Source organism: Zea mays, chromosome 8 (assembly GCF_902167145.1).
Source record: "Zea mays cultivar B73 chromosome 8, Zm-B73-REFERENCE-NAM-5.0, whole genome shotgun sequence".
Taxonomy (NCBI): Eukaryota; Viridiplantae; Streptophyta; class Magnoliopsida; order Poales; family Poaceae; genus Zea; species Zea mays.
This window is the reverse complement of record NC_050103.1, coordinates 21,418,677-21,437,230: the sequence shown is the minus strand read 5'-3', so window position 1 is coordinate 21,437,230 and position 18,554 is coordinate 21,418,677. Positions and strand designations below refer to the sequence as shown.

General features: G+C 45.2%; 1 protein-coding gene across 6 annotated transcripts; it reads right to left on the bottom strand.

Moving 5' to 3' along the window:
- Nucleotides 1–1,744: 1,744 nt before the first annotated feature.
- LOC103634916 (NAC domain-containing protein 75) lies at nt 1,745–17,054 on the bottom strand. 6 transcript variants are annotated; one of them, XM_020542516.3, is made up of 9 exons: nt 16,849–17,054; nt 16,679–16,774; nt 16,478–16,606; nt 7,839–8,069; nt 7,491–7,671; nt 6,379–6,968; nt 5,548–5,802; nt 4,444–4,554; nt 1,745–2,383 (listed from the first exon to the last, which is right to left on the bottom strand). In XM_020542516.3, exons 4-9 carry the CDS (start codon nt 7,956–7,958, stop codon nt 2,303–2,305), a joined length of 1,338 nt encoding a protein of 445 aa, XP_020398105.1. In that variant the 5' UTR covers nt 7,959–8,069; nt 16,478–16,606; nt 16,679–16,774; nt 16,849–17,054; the 3' UTR covers nt 1,745–2,302. The 6 variants fall into 6 exon arrangements, 5 of the variants coding, with proteins under 5 accessions (XP_020398105.1, XP_020398104.1, XP_008655705.1 ...); XR_004851901.1 differs by lacking the exons at nt 16,478–16,606; nt 16,679–16,774; nt 16,849–17,054 and adding an exon at nt 8,186–8,302 and having other exon boundaries at nt 4,444–4,615; nt 7,839–8,064; XM_020542515.2 differs by lacking the exons at nt 16,478–16,606; nt 16,679–16,774; nt 16,849–17,054 and adding an exon at nt 8,186–8,303.
- Between the last annotated feature and the right edge of the window lie 1,500 nt (nt 17,055–18,554).

Below are 18,554 nucleotides of genomic sequence, written 5' to 3'. Positions count from 1 at the left end.
GATGGCAGATATACCTCTTTCCTACCAAGGGTCATATTCAAGTCAAGGCAGTGCCAATCTATGCATGACAGTTGCTCCTCCAAGAGGAGCAACGTTGCTCAAACCAAGCGACCAAAAATAGAAAAAAGAGGTTTGCTATTGTGGCTAGGCTTTGAGGATGTTGTGGGGATTTTTAGCACATGATTGCTTGTTGAAGCTTGTGCATTGTATCCTCCTTAATAGTGTGGCTTTCCTATACTCCAATTTAAAATATTAAATAAATTTAAGTATCTAAGTGGATTTTCATGTCATTTAGTAATTAGTGGTTCCACCATCACATGTATTATCCTCCTTTTCATTTAACCTGCTTGTCAATAAGATAAATCTTATTTATGTTCTAATTGCATTGACATTATCATTAAAACACATAACTAGATCTTGATTGCACTTGTAGGGTCTTCAACTTTGATGAACTCAAGAATATAGTTTTCCTTATGCTGCAATGATAAAACACGTCACCTAAGGAAGCTAGCTACTGCTCCCACTACAGCTAGCCCTAACTTCTTCAATGCTCTATTTGCTCATGGGATTGGATAGTATTCCTATCAAGCCCAAAAATCATCTCCGACCACTGAGCATTTAGGACAAGGGAGTAACTCGTGGCTTCTGGTACTCGCAGGATATGATTGGCCATATAAAATCAATATGACTTCTAATGCTCGTTGGCATCTAGAAAAGTATACTCAAAGTACTCGTCCTTTGTTCTTTACCACAAGTGGAAGTCGTCTCTGCCGACCAAGGCAGGAGCCGTGGACAAAGGTCGACAAGTGAGCAATAAAATTAGTATTAAGATGAGTTAGATTGATGGCATAATAGTGCTATAATCCTCTACTACCAACTTGGTTTGAGTTTGAATCTTTTATTATATATTTGAAAAAGCACCACACTACTATATTTTGTAACAAATTAAAAACTTACTCATCGTTGCACAAAGTTTCTGTTTTGAACAATCCATGAATGTTAGTCCCCATAAGTGATACATTTACATACAACAATTCATAATAACAACTTTGAGGCATATGTAGAACATGCGGAAAATGTTTACATTCATGTAGATGAAGACAAGAATGCACAAACATGTTGATTGTTTGCACCAACACAATATATATATATATATATATATATATATATATATATATATATATATATATATATATATATATATATATATATATATATATATATATATGAAGTAAGATAGGTCTTACCTAGCGAGAACCTTAAAAAAGAGACATGTCGTCCTTTTTAATGTTATACGCTCTGTAGTGGAAGATAAGGTTTTTGAGAAACACTCGTTTACATAAGGAAAATTCAGTTTTAAAGTTAGACCAATCTACTTTATTTTTTTCCCGTTGTAATCCATCATATCTACACTCCGTTTTATTGTGCATGTAAGCATAGTATATGAATCAAATGATGATAAGTGGTATAATTACAAATCAATTAAAATCTATTTTGTTTTATTACACGATTTATATGAAGAGAACTTAAATTAATATACACAGAGTAGTTAAACTCCATGGAGTAGCATGCGAATATGTTTTAATACACTTATGTTATGATAGTGTTTGTTTAAATATCTCTATGTGATTCACAATAATCATATCAATCAACTTATTCCTTTAAACAATGTGGTTTTAATTCTGCTTGCAAAAAAACTACATTAACAATAACAACAAATAAACAATGTTTGTGCTCCTAAAAGAAAGGAATTTCCAGCTTCTTACTAAGTTTATTTCTCCGTGATGCATATTAGCACAAATTGACCGAGGGAAACTAAAATCAGCATCAATTTGGAAAGCAAAAAATATTAAAAGGGAGGCAAACAATACTTTTTACAATTGGAAATTAGGTAGCACGAATAAAAAAACTACAATAAACCGTGAACTGATTATAGTTGTACTACTTGACTAAGATGGTCTCTAATACATCTAGGGGCCCACACATGATCCCTTCAATGTCAGCACAAACGATACCTTTCCTCCCATCGATCTTTTCTCCTCTTTTCGTTGGCCATTTTGTCTCTTCTGTCTTGGAGAGCACACACGAGTAATTTGATTCTCATTTTCTTTTTGAGGGAGATCTACAGAGATCTGTTTTTTCTCTGGTCTTCCGATCCCTCCACTATAGATCGAACGTAGGTGTACATCCTCCAAGAAAAGCAACGCTGCATATTCAAGCAGACAAAACCCATTCCAGTAGAAGTGGTTGTGGTTAGTGTTCCTTTAGCATTCATCGCCATTATTTATCTGTCCTGTCACTACTATCCATGATGATCTTGGTTATCAGATGGCCAGTACGGGTAAGGCCACTCTGTCTCTTGGGGGTGAGCAATTGAAGTTTCCTGCAATATAATAGAATAGGGAAAAAGTGGTCAAAAAGAAACTTATAGTACTGCTTCAGTGGAGTGCAACAGATGAACAAATGCAAAAGGTAAAAATCTCTTGAAAGATCGAGATAGACATGTGTATATATACATGTATTTCTCAATGAATAATATAATGCAACATATATACATGTATAAATCAACGAGATCGGCATAAGCATTAGTCTATACTATAAAGCACGAACTTCGTCGTGCGTCACGTCCCACCCCCGTGTGCGCTCCCCGCCTGCAAAAACGGAAAAAAATTTGCTGCAGCCTGGCTGCAAACCACGATGTTTCTAGCCCCTCACAAAAAAGAGAATAGACCCCACCCGCAGCAACAATAACACAACTAAAACGTTACCTAGTGGACCTATAGGTGGGGTCTATCCTCCTTTTTATGAGGGACTGCAAACATCGTGGTTTGCAGTCGGGCTGCAACATATTTTTTGCCGCAAAAACGCCTGGGCCCAGCGATATCTCGCGCTGCCCAGTGGGCCTTGCCTGGAACCAGCAAAAAAACGACCCCACACTGCATAAAAAATATGAGTTTCCTAGGGTTCGAATCCTGGTCACGAGATACCACACCACAACTGATCATAGTTTGTGTTCAATAAGGGATATATATATATACACACTAATAATTTGAAATTTTAAAAAATAATCATGTTTGATAAACATTTAATTTAAACAAGATCTATGTATAGTATATATAAAACCATAGCAATGTACGCGCAACTTACTAATACATTTTCTAACTGTTTAGTTCGTCATTTATGTTCAACAAGACACAAGCAATTTTGCACTGTTAAAAGTCAGTTGGCCTTGCTTAAAGCTAGCCTCCATGCAAGTTAAAAGCAACAGTTGGCTACATTGAGATACCATACTCTTTTCTGCAACTAAAATGTGAAGACAATGGAAACTGGAAATTACTAGAAAAGGCGATGATGAAAGATTTCTATATATAGAAGGTGTTCCATTTCGTGATATACGTATTAACGATCCAGACACGAGGACGTTGATGATCAAAACCATGCAATATTGCTGTCATCATCAGTGTGTTCTATATAGCTAAACTGACATCTTGACAAGACTATCATGGGAAACTGTAACACGAGAGCACATGTGATGCATGGTTTTCGACTTTCGTGTGAACCCATCATAAAAAACGGTGCAAGAGAAGACACAAATGATATTGCCCCCTTTTCATTCCTCTTGGCACTTTTCTGAAGAGATAACAGTAAAAAACTCATATAGTCTGAAAAGAGAGGATGCTGCCGACACGGAGAAAAAGCTCTCGTTTTCACGTATATGGTCATGAAAGCAAGGAAAGTATGGTCTTGTTATTTACTCGGGTCTTCGGTCTCTCCTTTGGCACCGAAAAGCAAAGCAAATTGGTGGTCCTTGTTTGCATATATTCATGATGTTTCTTCTATACTCACTGTGAGTACGACAGTCTATAGATCTCTTTCTCTCTCCCTCTTACACATACACAAATACTACAGTTTACATCTCTCTCTCTCTCTCTCTCTCTCTCTCTCTCTCATGCATGCTGTAAAAGCACCTTAAATAACCAATATAAATAGGGAACCAAATGGAAGGAAAAGGCTGCTATGGTGAGGGCTAGTTTGAGAATGCTAGAACGACAAAGACACGAGACCCCACAGTGAAGTTTCCTCAGGACCCCCTGGTACAGTCTTTCCTCTCCTAGGCTACCCCCCTCACCTCCCCTGCATGAGAACATGCGCGCAGCTTTGCTGTCTATACCGGCTACATGCAAAATAATCAATATAACATGCATGCACACTATTTGATCTCGCTGCCCTTACAAAGATCAAAATTGGATGCAGGGAGTACCTTATTAGGGAGAAAATTTAAAAGTGTCATTATTATTATACATGCCGGATCTTTAGATGTCTGCACATATTCTAAATTATTCAGACATATAATAAGAGACTAATGCAAATTATATGTTGTTCTTACCACTAGCACGCATGTTCGTAGATGGTTTGAAAGAACTGAAAGGAATTAATGCTTACTCCTTTTGTGTTTGTGGACGACGTGCAGCCCATTATCAATTCTTCCAAGCCGGCACTGGCAGACCTGCGATCAAGCTTTTGTTGTGTCTGTTCCTGTTGGTGCTGATGCGGCTGTTGTTGCATGTTCTTTGTTATAATAATGTCGAAATGGAACAATAACTAAAGCAGTGTTCTTGTAAAAAATAATTAAAGCAGTGTTTCAGTAAAGAGAAGCTATCTAAAAGTTAAAGGAGCTATTGGAAAGATTATATGGCAATGGAACAACAGTTCTTTCTTTACAGGCTCAGGCCGATATGTGTATGTCCACAGTCCACTTAAATCAAATGAAATCTCCAAGGATATGATACTAAAATGGTTTTTGCATAAATAACTCCAAACAGAAAAAACACCATGGACTGAATTACAAATGTATGTGGGAGTGAAACATGGAAATCAGAAAATGCGAACATTCTTCATGTATAAATCTAGTTTAATTATTCCATTTAAGTATACATTTCCAAGGCATGCATGCATGATGCAGAGATGGTTTCGGTACTAAAGAGCACGAGTGAAAATTATTAAATAAACAATCTGGTTGTATAGATCTGTAAAAGGTACTGCAAGTATGAGAACTGAACAGTTTTTTGTGGTTTTATACAATCTGCTGTAAGACAACCTTGATGGTTGTGTACCAAAATTATCTAGAAATTTTGTATAAAACAATAATACTACTGATTCTTCTATCAGAAAAAAAATTATGCTAACTAGGATTGTGTAGACAAGAAAGCAAAGATAAGCACTCCAGTCTCCAAGGCTAGCTCTTAACGTTTTCCGTCTTGGTAATAAAACATACTTATCTAAAAAAACGAAAGAAAAGAAGAATGAGCAATACACGCAACCGTTCAATTAGAGGAGGGAAAATGTGCCTTGTATCATGCTTTTCACTAATTTGAAAACGCTAAGGATAGAAAGGAGATATATGGGATGGAAAAAAGATACAGCAACTAATTAAGACATTCGCTAATTAAGAAAACACGCATGCATGTACGTAATTTGGCCATTCCAGATTAGCTAGCTAGCTTGTGTGCACGAAAGAAACAAAACAAGCCAATCTGAATTAATCACCTGGAATTTGTCATGGTGGTGGAGAAGGATTGCTGGCACATGGAACTGATCATTATCGAGGACAACTGATGCGTGCTGCATTGCAGGTGGCACTATAGTCGAGACGGGGTTCGATGGCCTACTGATCAGGAAAGCTGTAGCAGGCACGGCCGTCGTCGCGAGCACCGGGCCGTGCGGCTGCTGCCCCCGGCCGGCATGATGCGTCTCTGATCGTCCGAGCTGATTAGATGGCACCTGATCACCACCTATACCAACCTGCTCCGTACAAACACGCGTACTGATCTTATTAGCTGTCAGAACACACACAGTTACTTTCTATATATTTACATATATAATTAACTACTCTCTATTTTTTTCGTGAATAATACAAGAGAATAAGACGCATCACTTGTTCAAATGAAATTTATTGGTAATTTTTGCTTTCACGGTGGGTGGATGTGCCTGGATGGTTCCTAGCTAGGGTTGCTTGCAATATGAGTAAAATGATGTGAGACTCGAACTACTTAACAAGGGTCCATACTCTGTGATGTGTAGCTCATCTTTTGCTTTAGATTGGCACGTCCTACATTTGGTCAGCTACCAAAACATGTACACCCATGCATGCATATATATGCAACAAGCTAGTAGGAAGCTCATCTAATCAAACGGAAAGCAAATATATACATATACCAGAAGAAAAATAAAGGGAAAAACGCAGAAGCGTGCATGGGTGCATCAGAATGGATCGATGCTGATTTGCATGATGTTCTCTCCCCAGTCATATAGACATATACGTACTATGTACTTATTACAGAGCTAGTGAAGAAGAATGGAGTGGTTACGTTTTTTTACCTCCTGATCGAAGGTTTTCCTGAAAGGCGCGAAGCTGAAATGGTCCGCAGCTGGCTGCTTCATATGCTGCTGCATCTCGACGGCCGTGGTGACTGTGTATCCGGCCGGGAACGATGTCGCTGACACCGCCTCGTGGTCCCTAGACGAGCAGCTGCCGCTGCCGCTATCCCTCCTATGCTGCTCCTGCGCCGCCGCCGTCGTTGCTGCCACCATGGCAGTGGCGGCCCCCCGGTCAGAGGCGGCGGACCAGCTGGACTGCCTGGGCTGCGTCTGGTAGAAGATCTTGCACACCACCAGCTCCCCCTCTTTCTCCTCCTCTAGGTCACCGAGATGGTACTGGTGCATCACCCAGTTCGTCTTCTCCGGCTTGCGGTGCTTGCCGAAGTTGGTGTACAGCACCAGTATCTTCTTGCACCCCTTCTGCCGGCCGCTCACCATCACCGGCCGCGTCTTGCCGGTCTTGTGCCACCTCGTCTCCCCCTTGTGGACGTCGCAATCCGTCTGTATCTTCCTCCTCTTCCTCGTGCCCGTCGTGTAGGCCTTGGACGGCCGGTGGAAGAAGTGCTTGCTTAGGCCATCCCTCGTCACACCTGATGACGATCATCAGCACACACATGCAAGGCGTATAGATGCAAGAACTGTGTTATAGAACCTGATAGCCGGGTGGGTGGCCAGTGTTTCTTGAAAGATGCAACAAACCTCTGGGAAAAGATAGGAGGAAGAAAGGAACGAAACCTATTCGGAAACTTCAGAAGCATCTTACCATCATGACAGAGAGGAGAGAGAGAGGTAGATCAGGGTAGGCACAACTTTCCATAAACAATAATTCTCTTTGCATATACTCCTACAGTCCTACCCAAGAGCACATGTAGAGAACACTAAGAATAGAGGGGGGGAGAGCAGCACATCGAAAACCAAGGGAATATATGCCATATCCCAAATCCAAACCACGGCACATAATTCATGGCGAAGCAATCCCAACATACAATATATCACTCCATGGAAAGCAAAGCTCGGAAAGCCAGGAATATGTCTGTATAAGCATATGGTTCAGAAATATTTCTGCTCATGCGCGCCTATAGCTTATTAGATATAGCAGCTCCCTCGCTCACCTGGAAGTTTCTCGGGGTGGGTGTAGCATATGCCGTCCTCCCCATCTATTGTGGGTATGAACTCGTCGATGAGAGGGTGAGATCTCGAGCCTTCGTCCTTCACTTTCGCCTCGAGGTGCTCGATCAGCTCCTGATCAGTTGGATCGAACTTGACGCCTGCCGGCAGCCCCACCCAATCCTTCTTGCAGTTACAGCAATTAATCCCATCAAAACAGGTTGCACCACCAAGAGTCTCATGGTAGTATGGTACTGATGCTAGCTGAGGCCTGAGGGGGTGAAACTGTGCGCACAAGATATATACAAAGGCAGCACAAAATTGTCAACTTGACAGTTGACACATATACTTACTGGTTTGCTGTCGATTTTCTCGCCGCAGTGGGGGCAGTGCTTCGCGGTGGAGATCCGGTGTTCCTCGAGCTTCTCGTTGATGAGCTTGGAGCTGCTGCTGCTGCTGTGCTCCCTGTTCATGTCTGGTTCATACGCCGCACCGGGAGGCAGTGCGCATGCATGAGTATTGAGTAGTAGTAGTAGTAGTATATACGGAAGGGATGATTCTTGTTTCCCCGTCTGCTTGCTGCGCTGCAAAGCAAAACCAAACAAGCATATATATACGGTCATCAAGCAAAATTCAGCAAGAACAGGAGATGGATCGGATCGAAACAACAAGCAAGTGAACGGAGGCAAGAGAAGCAAACCGAAGAGCAAGTCGGAGGAGGAGCCCAGTAGTAGCTAGGGGTGCAAAGGAGAGAGCGAGCAGTGAGGGGGAGAAGTACATATAAAAAAAATCGAGGCAGGCAGGCAGCTGCTTTCACCGGTTTAATACAAGAGAGCAGAATTCCTGCCTACTTTAACCGAAGCCCACCCCCACCCCCTAGCCCCTTGAGGAAAAGTTAAAGGGCCCCCCCTCCTCTCCTCACAAGCCCTCTCTCTATCTCTCTCGCCCTCGCTTAATCACCACACAAGACATGGACACCTTTCATCTATGCTTGATTAATTATAATTAAACTGCCCGTAGCATGGTGCCGCGGCATGCACCTTTGCCTTCGACGTTTACTGTTGCTGCATGTGTTTTTTTAATTGGGATTTCAGACTTTCAAAGTTCAGGGACTGTCTGGCTGGCAAGCTAGGACAAGCAAAAGCAAAAGGCATATGAAGAACTGCTACCTCAACACACCACACAGCTGGTACTGCAGATTCCACACCCTGCATTGCACTCACTCCCACGCGGAGAGAGATTGTATCTACGACTACTGTCTAGCCAGTAGCCTCGATCAAGATAGCAGCATATATATTAGCATGCTGAATATAAAAAACACGCAAATATGAGTATCTGGCATCAGCAATGAGTAAACCACTTAGGTTATCCAGTGCACAATGTAAGAAAAGGGACTAATAACCACGATTCACATAAACATGTGAGTATCGGCAAAAAGGAAAATCTATCATTATTGTTGTTTTTTCGTTCTATAGCTTGCATTGCATGCATGGCATGATGATGGAAAGGGGAGATTTCTTTCCACTGCACAATAACGAAGCTTGCAAGACGCAGGAGCAAGATATAACAGAGATAAGAGGTCTCACATGGGCATATGGAGGAGGCCGGCCTTGTGCTGAAATGATGATCCTTTTTGCCATGAGAGTGCGTGATGCTGGAGCTAGACAGAGAGGGGGGGTGAATCCCAGAGCTTGCTTCCTACCCAAGGCAAATGGAGCAGCACAACACTTGATGGACCCCAACATCTCGAATGTGAGTAGTACTACAAACTGGGTATAGACTATAGACTATAGAGAGGGTACGTAGAGCACATAAAAAATATATGCGCCTGCTGCAACGCATGCCCGGACAAATGAGCTTAATTAGCTTCTCCTACAAACATCGAAAATCCATGAACTTTTAGATATGTAAGCTTTAAACAGTAAAAGACACTACCGGAATCGCAGGCTTTGCCGAGTGTTGTATTATTTGCCGAGTGCCTTTTGTCGGGCACTCGGCAAAGAAGGCTTTGTCGAGTGCCGCACTCGTTAAAGTTAGGATCTCGGCAAAGAACCCCTTTACCGAGTGCTCAACACTCGGCACAGGACAGCACTCGACAAAGACAAGTTTGCCGAGTGTCTACCACTCGGCAAAGGGTCGTCAGCGGCCGTCCCAAAGCTGACGGCCGTCAGTCTTTGCCGAGAGCCAACGGCTGGCACTCGGCAAAGAGGCTTCTTTGCCGAGTGCCGCGTAGTAGGCACTCGGCAAAGTATACTTTGCCGAGTGTCATCTCTAGACACTCGGCAAAGTATATTTTTATTTTTTTGATTTTGTCTCCCAAAATTTTTGTGGTATGTTCCTACACTATGTAGACCTACATGTATCATTTGTGGACAATTTTAACAGAGTTTTCAATCGTTAGTAGATTTAGTTCGTTTATTTGAATTTCTTCGGAAAATTTAGATTTGAACTGCAGGTCACTCGAAACTTGGAAAACCGTGCATGCAAAAATGATATTCATGTTACTTAGCATAAGTTACGACCGATTCCAGGAGCGGACCGGAAACTTCGAGCAACATGCTCACTAAACATGGCCGTGAATAGAGATGGCAATGGGTAAATACCCACCGGGTATTACTACCCCATACCCATACCCACGACACAAAAATAACCTCATCGGGTCACCCATATACACTAGCGGGTATGGATTTACCCCCATACCCATACCCATGTGGGTATGGGTCACCCATCGGGTCACCCGTACCCACAAAAGCTAAACATTTATCAAAATATTATATGATACAAATATCAAGTATATCCATCTAAATATCATTACAAAATTTTTAGCATCATTTAACCATCCATTCAACACACCAAAGATAATTGGATAAAGTAGTAACACTATGATAGTACTACATAGCACATTACGTGTTCCATTACATGGTTATTAAATTGTCGTTAAGCCTTCTATGACATTATGGCCTAAAAGGTTGTTAAATAGTAAAAAAGATGGATGACTAAAGTCAAAGATCATGCTTGAGCTAAGTTTATATTGGGTATTTTATACCCACGGGTTAACGGGTATGGGTGAAGGCGGAACGTTCTAATACCCATTTACCCATTGAGTGAAGATTTTTGCCCAATAACAGACCCACGGGTAGAATATTTAGCCCACATGCATACCCTAATGGAGTAAATACCCATCGGGTATCGGGTCGCGGGTACTCATTGTCATATCTAGCCGTGAACTTGCCATCCACATGTTTAAAAATTGTATAAAACACAAACATAGTCAGAAAATCCTGAAACTTGTCCACGTGTCATGATATCATATGTACAGGCTGCGATAAAAATTTTAGAATGTTTGGAGATTTTTGTGAGACACTATGTGTACAAACCTAAGAGATCCACATTGAAACTCTATGATTTCATGTGTAGTTCTCTTAGGTTTGTACACATAGTGTCTCACAAAAATCTCCAAACATTCTAAAATTTTTATCGCAGGCCTTTATCGCAGCCTTTCTTCCTCCTTCTTTCTCTGCTCTCGCTCTCTCGTCTCTGTCGCGCCCGCCGCCGCGTCCCTGCTGCTGCCGCCGCTCCGCGCCGTAGCCGGCTCGCCGCCCGGCGCGCCTCCTCCACGTCGCGTCCGCCCGCGCCCGCGCCCGCCGCGACCGCCCTCGCCGGCGCCCGCGCCCGCCGCGCCCGCCGCGCCCTCCCTCGCCGGCGCCCTCCCCCGCCGTGCCCTCCCTCGCGCCCGCGCCCGCGCCGCCGCCGTGCGCCCGCGCCCGCGCCGCCGCCGCGCTCCCAAGCCGCCGCCGTGCGCGCCCGCGCCCGCGCCGCCGCCGTGCGCGCACGCCGCCGTGCCCTCGCGCTCGTCGCGCCGTGCCCGCGCTCGCCGTGCCGTGCCCGCCGTGCCCGCCCTCGCGCTCGCCGCAGCCGCGCCCGCCGTGCCCGCGCTCGCCGTGCCACGCCCGTCGTGCCCGCGCTCGCTCTCGCGCTCGCCGCAGCCGCGCCCGCCGTGCCCTCGCGCTCGCGACGCCGCAGCCGCGCCCGCACTCGTCGTGCCCCTCGTTTGTCGCGCCCTCGCCCTCGCCCGTCGTGCGCCTCGCCCTCGCCCCCGTCGTTTCCCCGTCGTGCCCTCGCCCGCCCCGCGCCTCGCCCGCGACCCGTCGTCTCGCCCGCGCCCCGTCGCCTCGCCCGTGACGAAACCTCCAAGGTGATTACTTTATTTATGTTATACGTGTATGATTTATATGAAATGATTAGTTTTAATAATGAGTTAATTATATACGTGTATGATTAGGTTAATATGTAGTATTGTTGATTCCGGCCATCGTGCCGTTGAATTATGCGTGGATGTCAGCCATCGTGCTGATAGTTTTATTTGCAGGATTTTGAAACCTCTCCGTGCAGGGGAGGTGCTGCCGAAATTTTCTGTTGCTAGGATTATGTTCTTCATTCTTGTTCATATTATGTGTTCAAAATCATAATATAAACTAATACTTTTTATTTATCACTTGGACAGGTCTTGGACGGTTTTGGATTATGCTGGGGGTCATCGTCGCTCCCCCAATGGCATCCTCGGCCTGCTGTGCAGGGAACACTTCCCTGGACTTGTGGAGTACGCCGGAGTGACGGGCCTAGCCTTCACCTTCGACCACTACGCCGTCGCCCCCGATGCAGTAGACCGGGACGGCAGGGAATTCAATAACAAGGCGGAGCGGGTGAAGCAAGAGTTGTGGGTAAGTCTTAGTATAATGTAAAATATGTCGCATTCGTTGCAAATTCTTGAAATAATGTATGGATAATCGTTTTTGTATGCAGGATTTCTTCAGATGCGATGCTGGATACGAGGCTAGGGCGGATGTGGTGGCCACCACGAGCTGTAAGAAGCTCGTCATGGACATGCACTATGAGGCCCGCATCCAGGCCATCATCACCTACCACGGCTCCGTCCTTAGGGAGAAGGTGACCAAAACTCAAGCCCGAACCATGTCGTTGACCAGGGAGCAGTACCTGCAGGTAAAGTCATGCATGTTTGGTACCAGTACTCCATGCATGAATTTTATTTTATCTTCTGATATGCACTTTACGTGTTTACTTTGCAGATGATTCCACATTGGTGCGCCGCACATCCTCTGTGCTGGGAGCAGATGGTGGATAGGTGGTGTTCGGCTGAGTGGGACGAGGCGCACACAGCTAGCCGGGAACAGCGTTTGATGATGCAAGGCCCCTCCCACCACCAAGGCAGCCGGAGCCTGGGCCAATATGCCGAAGCATGGGTACGCCACCTTTTTTATTTAGATATATAGCACTAAGTTAGATATTATTTCTAACTATCTCGTTGGTTTTCGTTGCAGTCGGCGTCACATGGTGGCAGGCCTTGCTCCACCTTCTCGGCCTATGCTATGGCCCATAAGGGTAAGGCGACGTCCGACGTCACCTACAACCCGGATGACGGGCCCGAGGCCTACACCAACCCCGCCGTCTACAGCCGCCTCCATGACTACACCGCCATGGCGCAGGAGGTCCATGGCCCAGACTATGATCCGAGCACCGAGCCGATCGACACCGATGTGCTCATGAGGGTCGGAGGAGGCAAGAGACATGGGCGGTACTGGATTGCCGACGGGGCAATCGACTTGTCCTCCACTCTCACTCTGTCTCAGGTGAGAGCAAGGAGCACGGGCTCGAGTCCAGCCATACGACCTCGGCACGACAGCTCACAGCATCGCATACAGCAACTCGAGGTTAGTGCTTCTGTAACTCGTCCTTTCTTGAGTTATATACCTTCTCTTTGAGTTACTATAACGTTGGCTTGTAATATTACAGACCCAACTAGAAGAAGAGATGAGGGAACGTCAAGAGATGGAGGCGAGGATAATGGCGGAGCGGGCGGCGGCTGATCAGAGGATGGCGAAGATGTTCCAGTACATGCAGAGCCTTGGCGCCGCACAGGGCATCCCTCTGTCACCTCCATTGTTCCCTCCAGTTGACCCTACTCTCTTCCACACTCCTGTGAGTATCAAAATTGTAGTTAGATGTTTGTAATGCATCTGGTATAACACATGCAATCTCTTCTCTTTGCAGGGCCAATCTGGGGCGGCATCCAACAACCCTCCGGAAGGGTTCAGCCCAACGCAGCCCCGGTCAAACCGCCCACCTCCATGAGTGTTGTGTTTTCATTGTTTTAGACTTCAGAACTTATGTATAATACTTATGTCTGTGTTTGATACTTATGTGATACATGAGTGTCATCAATTAGATCCCGTACAAGAGTGCACTTCTAACATGCTCAAAAAATTGCACATGAAAAAGAAGAGGAGTTTGCTTCAGTACTAGTAACTCAATCCACGGATCACGATATCCACTATATGTTCACTTAGCACATAACATTTGTCTCGCTTTCATTTTTGGTGGCGGCAAAAGTGTGCAATTTGGAAACCTATATTATTAAAATACTATTTTCAGTGGATTATTATATATATCTAGGCATAGATTCGAGACAACATATATAGTGTAAAAAGGATTAGAGTGCTAACATACTAAAATAATTATGGTCTCCGGATCCTTCATCTATGACTAAGTACAATCCTACTTAGGCTTTGTTCGTTTGTCCAGGAATGGACCAGGAATCAATCCAGCTGATTAAGGGTGTGTTTGGTTTGACTTTTGGCTTTTGGCTTTTGCCCCCTAAAAGCCAACCAAAGGGTTAGATCTAGGAAGCAGCTTTTTCTAAAAGCTGGCTTTCTCACAGTGCAAATCTGAAAGCACCCCTGAACCTGCTTTTAGTGGCTTTTCGAATGGAACTGTGAAAACATATATCGAAGAACTTTTAACGACTTTTAGTGGTTTCCACCAAACAGTTTTTAGTTTTTTAACGGCTTACAGCCTACAGCAGCTTTTTCCACAGCTCACAGCCCACAGCAACTTTTTTCACAGCCACAGCCCAACCAAACAGACCCTAAAACTTATATAAATTAGAGAAACAAATCGGCTATGAATTATTCCATGCCTCCATTCCGGAAGAAACGAACAGCCCCTTAGAGAGATAGAGCCCTATTCTCTAAGATTGTAGGGATTCTTTCGAAAATAGTCTAAATGATTAGGCAGAATTGCACTCGGCCATAAATGATGGATCCAATAGACAAGATTTAATGTTAAAATGCTAGCACCCTGATCCTTTTTGCACCAGATATGTTGACTATATTCAAAAGAGTTTATTTTCATATGACGGCGGAATAAGTAAGCAACGTAGGTACAAATTAAAGGTGATAGTTTATATTATAGTTAGAATAGGCAATTTTAAAACAAATACAGGGGTTAATTTTTGTTGTCTAATAATAGATGTGCGTACTCAAGTTACGGGCAGATTTATAGGGATGTTTCAAATTATTATTCAAAATGGCATAGTTGAGTGATAGAATGTTGATGCAAATTTAAGGGGTTCTTTTCTGTATTCCTTATGCAAGCTTGCATCTTCTATGCATTTTTTAGGAGATAGCTTTAAAATTAATTTAGGATAAAAATATATAAGAGAGTAATGCTGGAGTAGATTATCTAAAAATTGTCTCCTATATTAATCCCATCGTACGGCACTCCTAACGGAGCACTGATTCTGATGTTCAGAGTTCAAATGCACAGGTAAAACATGTGAGGAACAGCGCAGCCTGGCGTTCTCTGCGTGCGTGGCTAATGCACAGGGCACAGATCAGAATCGACTGGTTGTCCCAAGTCCAAACAGCTGGGGCCCAGCCTCCCAGGCGCAATTGCCCCGGCACCAGTGCACCACCGTTCAGCTATCCCTGTGGCTCGGGCTCCCCTCCCGTTGCTGTCAATTGTCATGTATGGAGACCCCCAGCGGCAGAACAGAGCATGAAACCTGACCAGACCGCGACGATGCCACGGCGGCGTCCGGTCCGAGAAGGCGCGAGAGGGCCAGCTGCTTGGGTTGGACTTGGACACCCAGCAGCAGGTCCCGGCCATGGTCAGCAGCTGGCTGCTGCTGCTGGCCTTCTCTTCCCTTTCGTCTCACTCCATCCAATCCCACGAGAAGGAGGAGGAGGAAGGGAATTCATTTTATAAATAATTAAAAGAAAAGCAAGAGTATAAAGCCAAGCCACGTTAGGCAGGGCAATCCAAGCGATGTCGTCGACCGGTCCACCTCGCCGCGTGTTGCATTGTGCCTCTCATGGGGGGGGCCCATCACGATGACCTGACAACTCCTCCCAATGCCGACACGACGTCTCGCGGGACGACGCGCGCGCGGCCATCGGACGGGACGGAGGAGCCCCGCATTCCGCCCGGCGGCGATCGTTCCGTGCGTCGTCGCCGTGTGTCATGTCATCTTGGTTGTGTTAACTTGATGCGCCCTCTCTCGTTGTCGTCTGTCAGGACTCAGGGAGTCAAGACTCCCAAGACCCACACACAACAGTGATGCAGCAAGCAGTGCCAGTGTGCCACCTCGTTCGCGCATTCGGGCTGGGCCTGGGCTCATAAATGTTCAGACTAATCAGCAAGGGCTCACGTTTGACTAGGCACGTACGTATGCCAGCAGGTCGGTCGAGAGGTCTGTTGCGCTACCGGCATACACTTGGAGTCGCGCTTCTGGCCAACCGACGGATCCGTCGCCACCCACGCAATAATTGGCATCCCATTTGCTTGGTGGGCGCGCAATCGCTGATGCTCAGGTCGCAGCAAATACGTATCCTAATCAATAATGCCATGAGTAAACCGTAGTAGCATATATGTGTGTTGTTTTTCTGGCTTTAATTTACTGAAAGCAACAGACCCCAGAACCGTGGTCTCTATGAATAAAGCGCTTTCCTCTAACAACTTTAACTCATGTTGGTTTGTGTACTCCTTCTATTCTAAAATATTAGTTGTTTTAGCTCTTATATTTTATGTCTATGTTCAAATATATAATAATGAATATTAAGTATTGTATGAATCAACTAAAAAGATAAAACGGATTTTATTTAAAGAAACCGTATATGTAGTGCATATGACTGACCTGTAGCTTAGGCTCTTAGCCGTCATCTCTCTCTGAAACACGACCGTTCAGCTGAATCAATGTATATGTAGCAGAGCAGACGCGTTGTTCAACGGTCCATCGGTCGCAGCTCCCTTTGCGCGGCGCGACCTGCCAAGATCAGTCAAACAGGCCCGGGTTACATCGACCTCTCGACACATTCCGTGACAACAGATGTGCTACCTGGGCGAGAGGAAGACGAGAACGGCCGATCAGCTCCAGGAGCCGAGAGCGTTGGCGCGTCGCGGTTTTTACAGTTGATCGCACCGGCCGGCTAGCCTGCGTGCCACGCGAAAACGACAGCGGATATAGTATGATGAACACCATGCGTGCGTGCGTGCGGCTATTCGCACCTGCTGCTAGGGCCGGTCGTGCTCGGGACTTGGGCAGACAGCACAGGTCATCCCCCCTCCCATGCGCGCCATGAGGACTTCTCTCGACATCATCATCATCAGGGCACGGGCTTCAACAAGCACATGCTTCTTCCTTCCCTTCGATGCTTAGGGGGTGTTTGGTTTAGAGGGACTAATTTTTAGTCCCTCTATTTTATACCATTTTAGTACCTAAATTACCAAATACAGAAACTAAAACTTTATTTTAGTTTCCATATTTAATAATTTAGGAACTAAAATAGAATAAAATTGAAGGGACTAAAGATTAGTCCCTAAAACCAAACACCCCCTTATTTTAAGTGTACGTACGTATACCTAAAAGGGGGTAGCAACAATCATTAGATCATCAAACTGGAACAAGCTGCGGCATTATGGGAAGAAGCAACATTACATCACATACATGCATGAGAGGAATGCATTGAGAGGCGCGCTTTACTGATGCCTCCCATATATTTCTGCCTGGCAGTGTCACAAACGATTGCATCCCACTGGCTGTGCTGTTTTCCAGGCTTATGTATCAGCTACGTACTTCAGAATACTGTGAACCCGAGTTCTAAAATTGTGGGGGTATGAAAAAGGCCTGATCGAGCCATTAGCTTCTTCTTGTTTCCTGCCATTGGGCGTGCTCAGCTGGGTTTCTTATGTTAATGTGCTGTCGACAGAACAGACAGGGGCGCAGGAAAGGTTTGTTGAAGGAACTAAAATAGCTAACAGCTAGCTAGCTAAATGAACATCACTACTGCTCATCGGCTTCCAATGCTGTTAGCAAAAGAGCAAGCAGTTCATAAAAGCTCAGAGTGGAACAAACAGCACTATCTGTTTCGCGCTCCACACATGCTCATCATCAGCAGGTGGCAGAACTGGGTGCCATTTTGTCAGATTTACGATGCGCCTTAACTAACAAGTGATATAAGATGTGTTTGCACTTTGGAGTAACCAATCGACCATTGGCAAAGGTGATTTGCGTTGCCTCTCTAATGAAACTAACACCAGGAGACTAGCTAACTAGCAACCTTTCGCTACCAGCTACCGCTTATGCAATGACAAACACTGAATTGTAAGTTCAGTAAAAAAAAAAATCATACCTGCCTTCAGCTACAGACGACTACCACGCACGAGGCCTCGTACAGTTTGCACGCCTGATCTGTGCCTTCTACCAGGTACGAGGTCGTGATCCGATCAACAGCACTAACTGCTCACAAAGTACGATCCAAACAACCAACGACCTGTACCACCTACGCTCACAGCGACCGATCACCTGCATGTACCAACCAACCCTACTCATGCACCAAACTCTGCCCCCAAATCCCGATTTGCCCACGGCAGCTTGGCCCACACGGCCACACCACCATGCTTATGCCCAACGCATAGAGGAACAGCCCGACAAAGGCACAATGGACCATCTGACAGCCTTGTGCGAGCAAATCTTCAGGGGAGGGGGAGGGGGCAGGCCAGCTGCAACAACTGCTATTTATGAACTGACACCGGCATTTCATCGAGCAGGTGACCGAAGCTATGCGCATGCCTAGCGTACTTCCCGCCATCACTTATTGGCAGTTTCGCACTCGCTGAGTGCAAACCCGCGGGAGGAATTCCCCCGCTTTTCTGTGATGGAATTGGGAGCAGTCTACTCCGATGATAGAACACGCGAGCCAAACACGCAAGGA

Excerpts from the sequence above, each read along its gene's own strand:
- LOC103634916 (XM_008657481.4), bottom strand. The coding sequence starts at position 8,265 with ATGTACTTCTCCCCCTCACTGCTCGCTCTCTCCTTTGCACCCCTAGCT. Across the intron at positions 7,672-7,838 it reads AGAAAATCGACAGCAAACCA|AAGGATTGGGTGGGGCTGCC; the intron begins GTAAGTATATGT and ends TGTAACTGCAAG. Across the intron at positions 2,384-4,443 it reads CGTCCACAAACACAAAAGGA|GAAACTTCAATTGCTCACCC; the intron begins GTAAGCATTAAT and ends ATTATATTGCAG.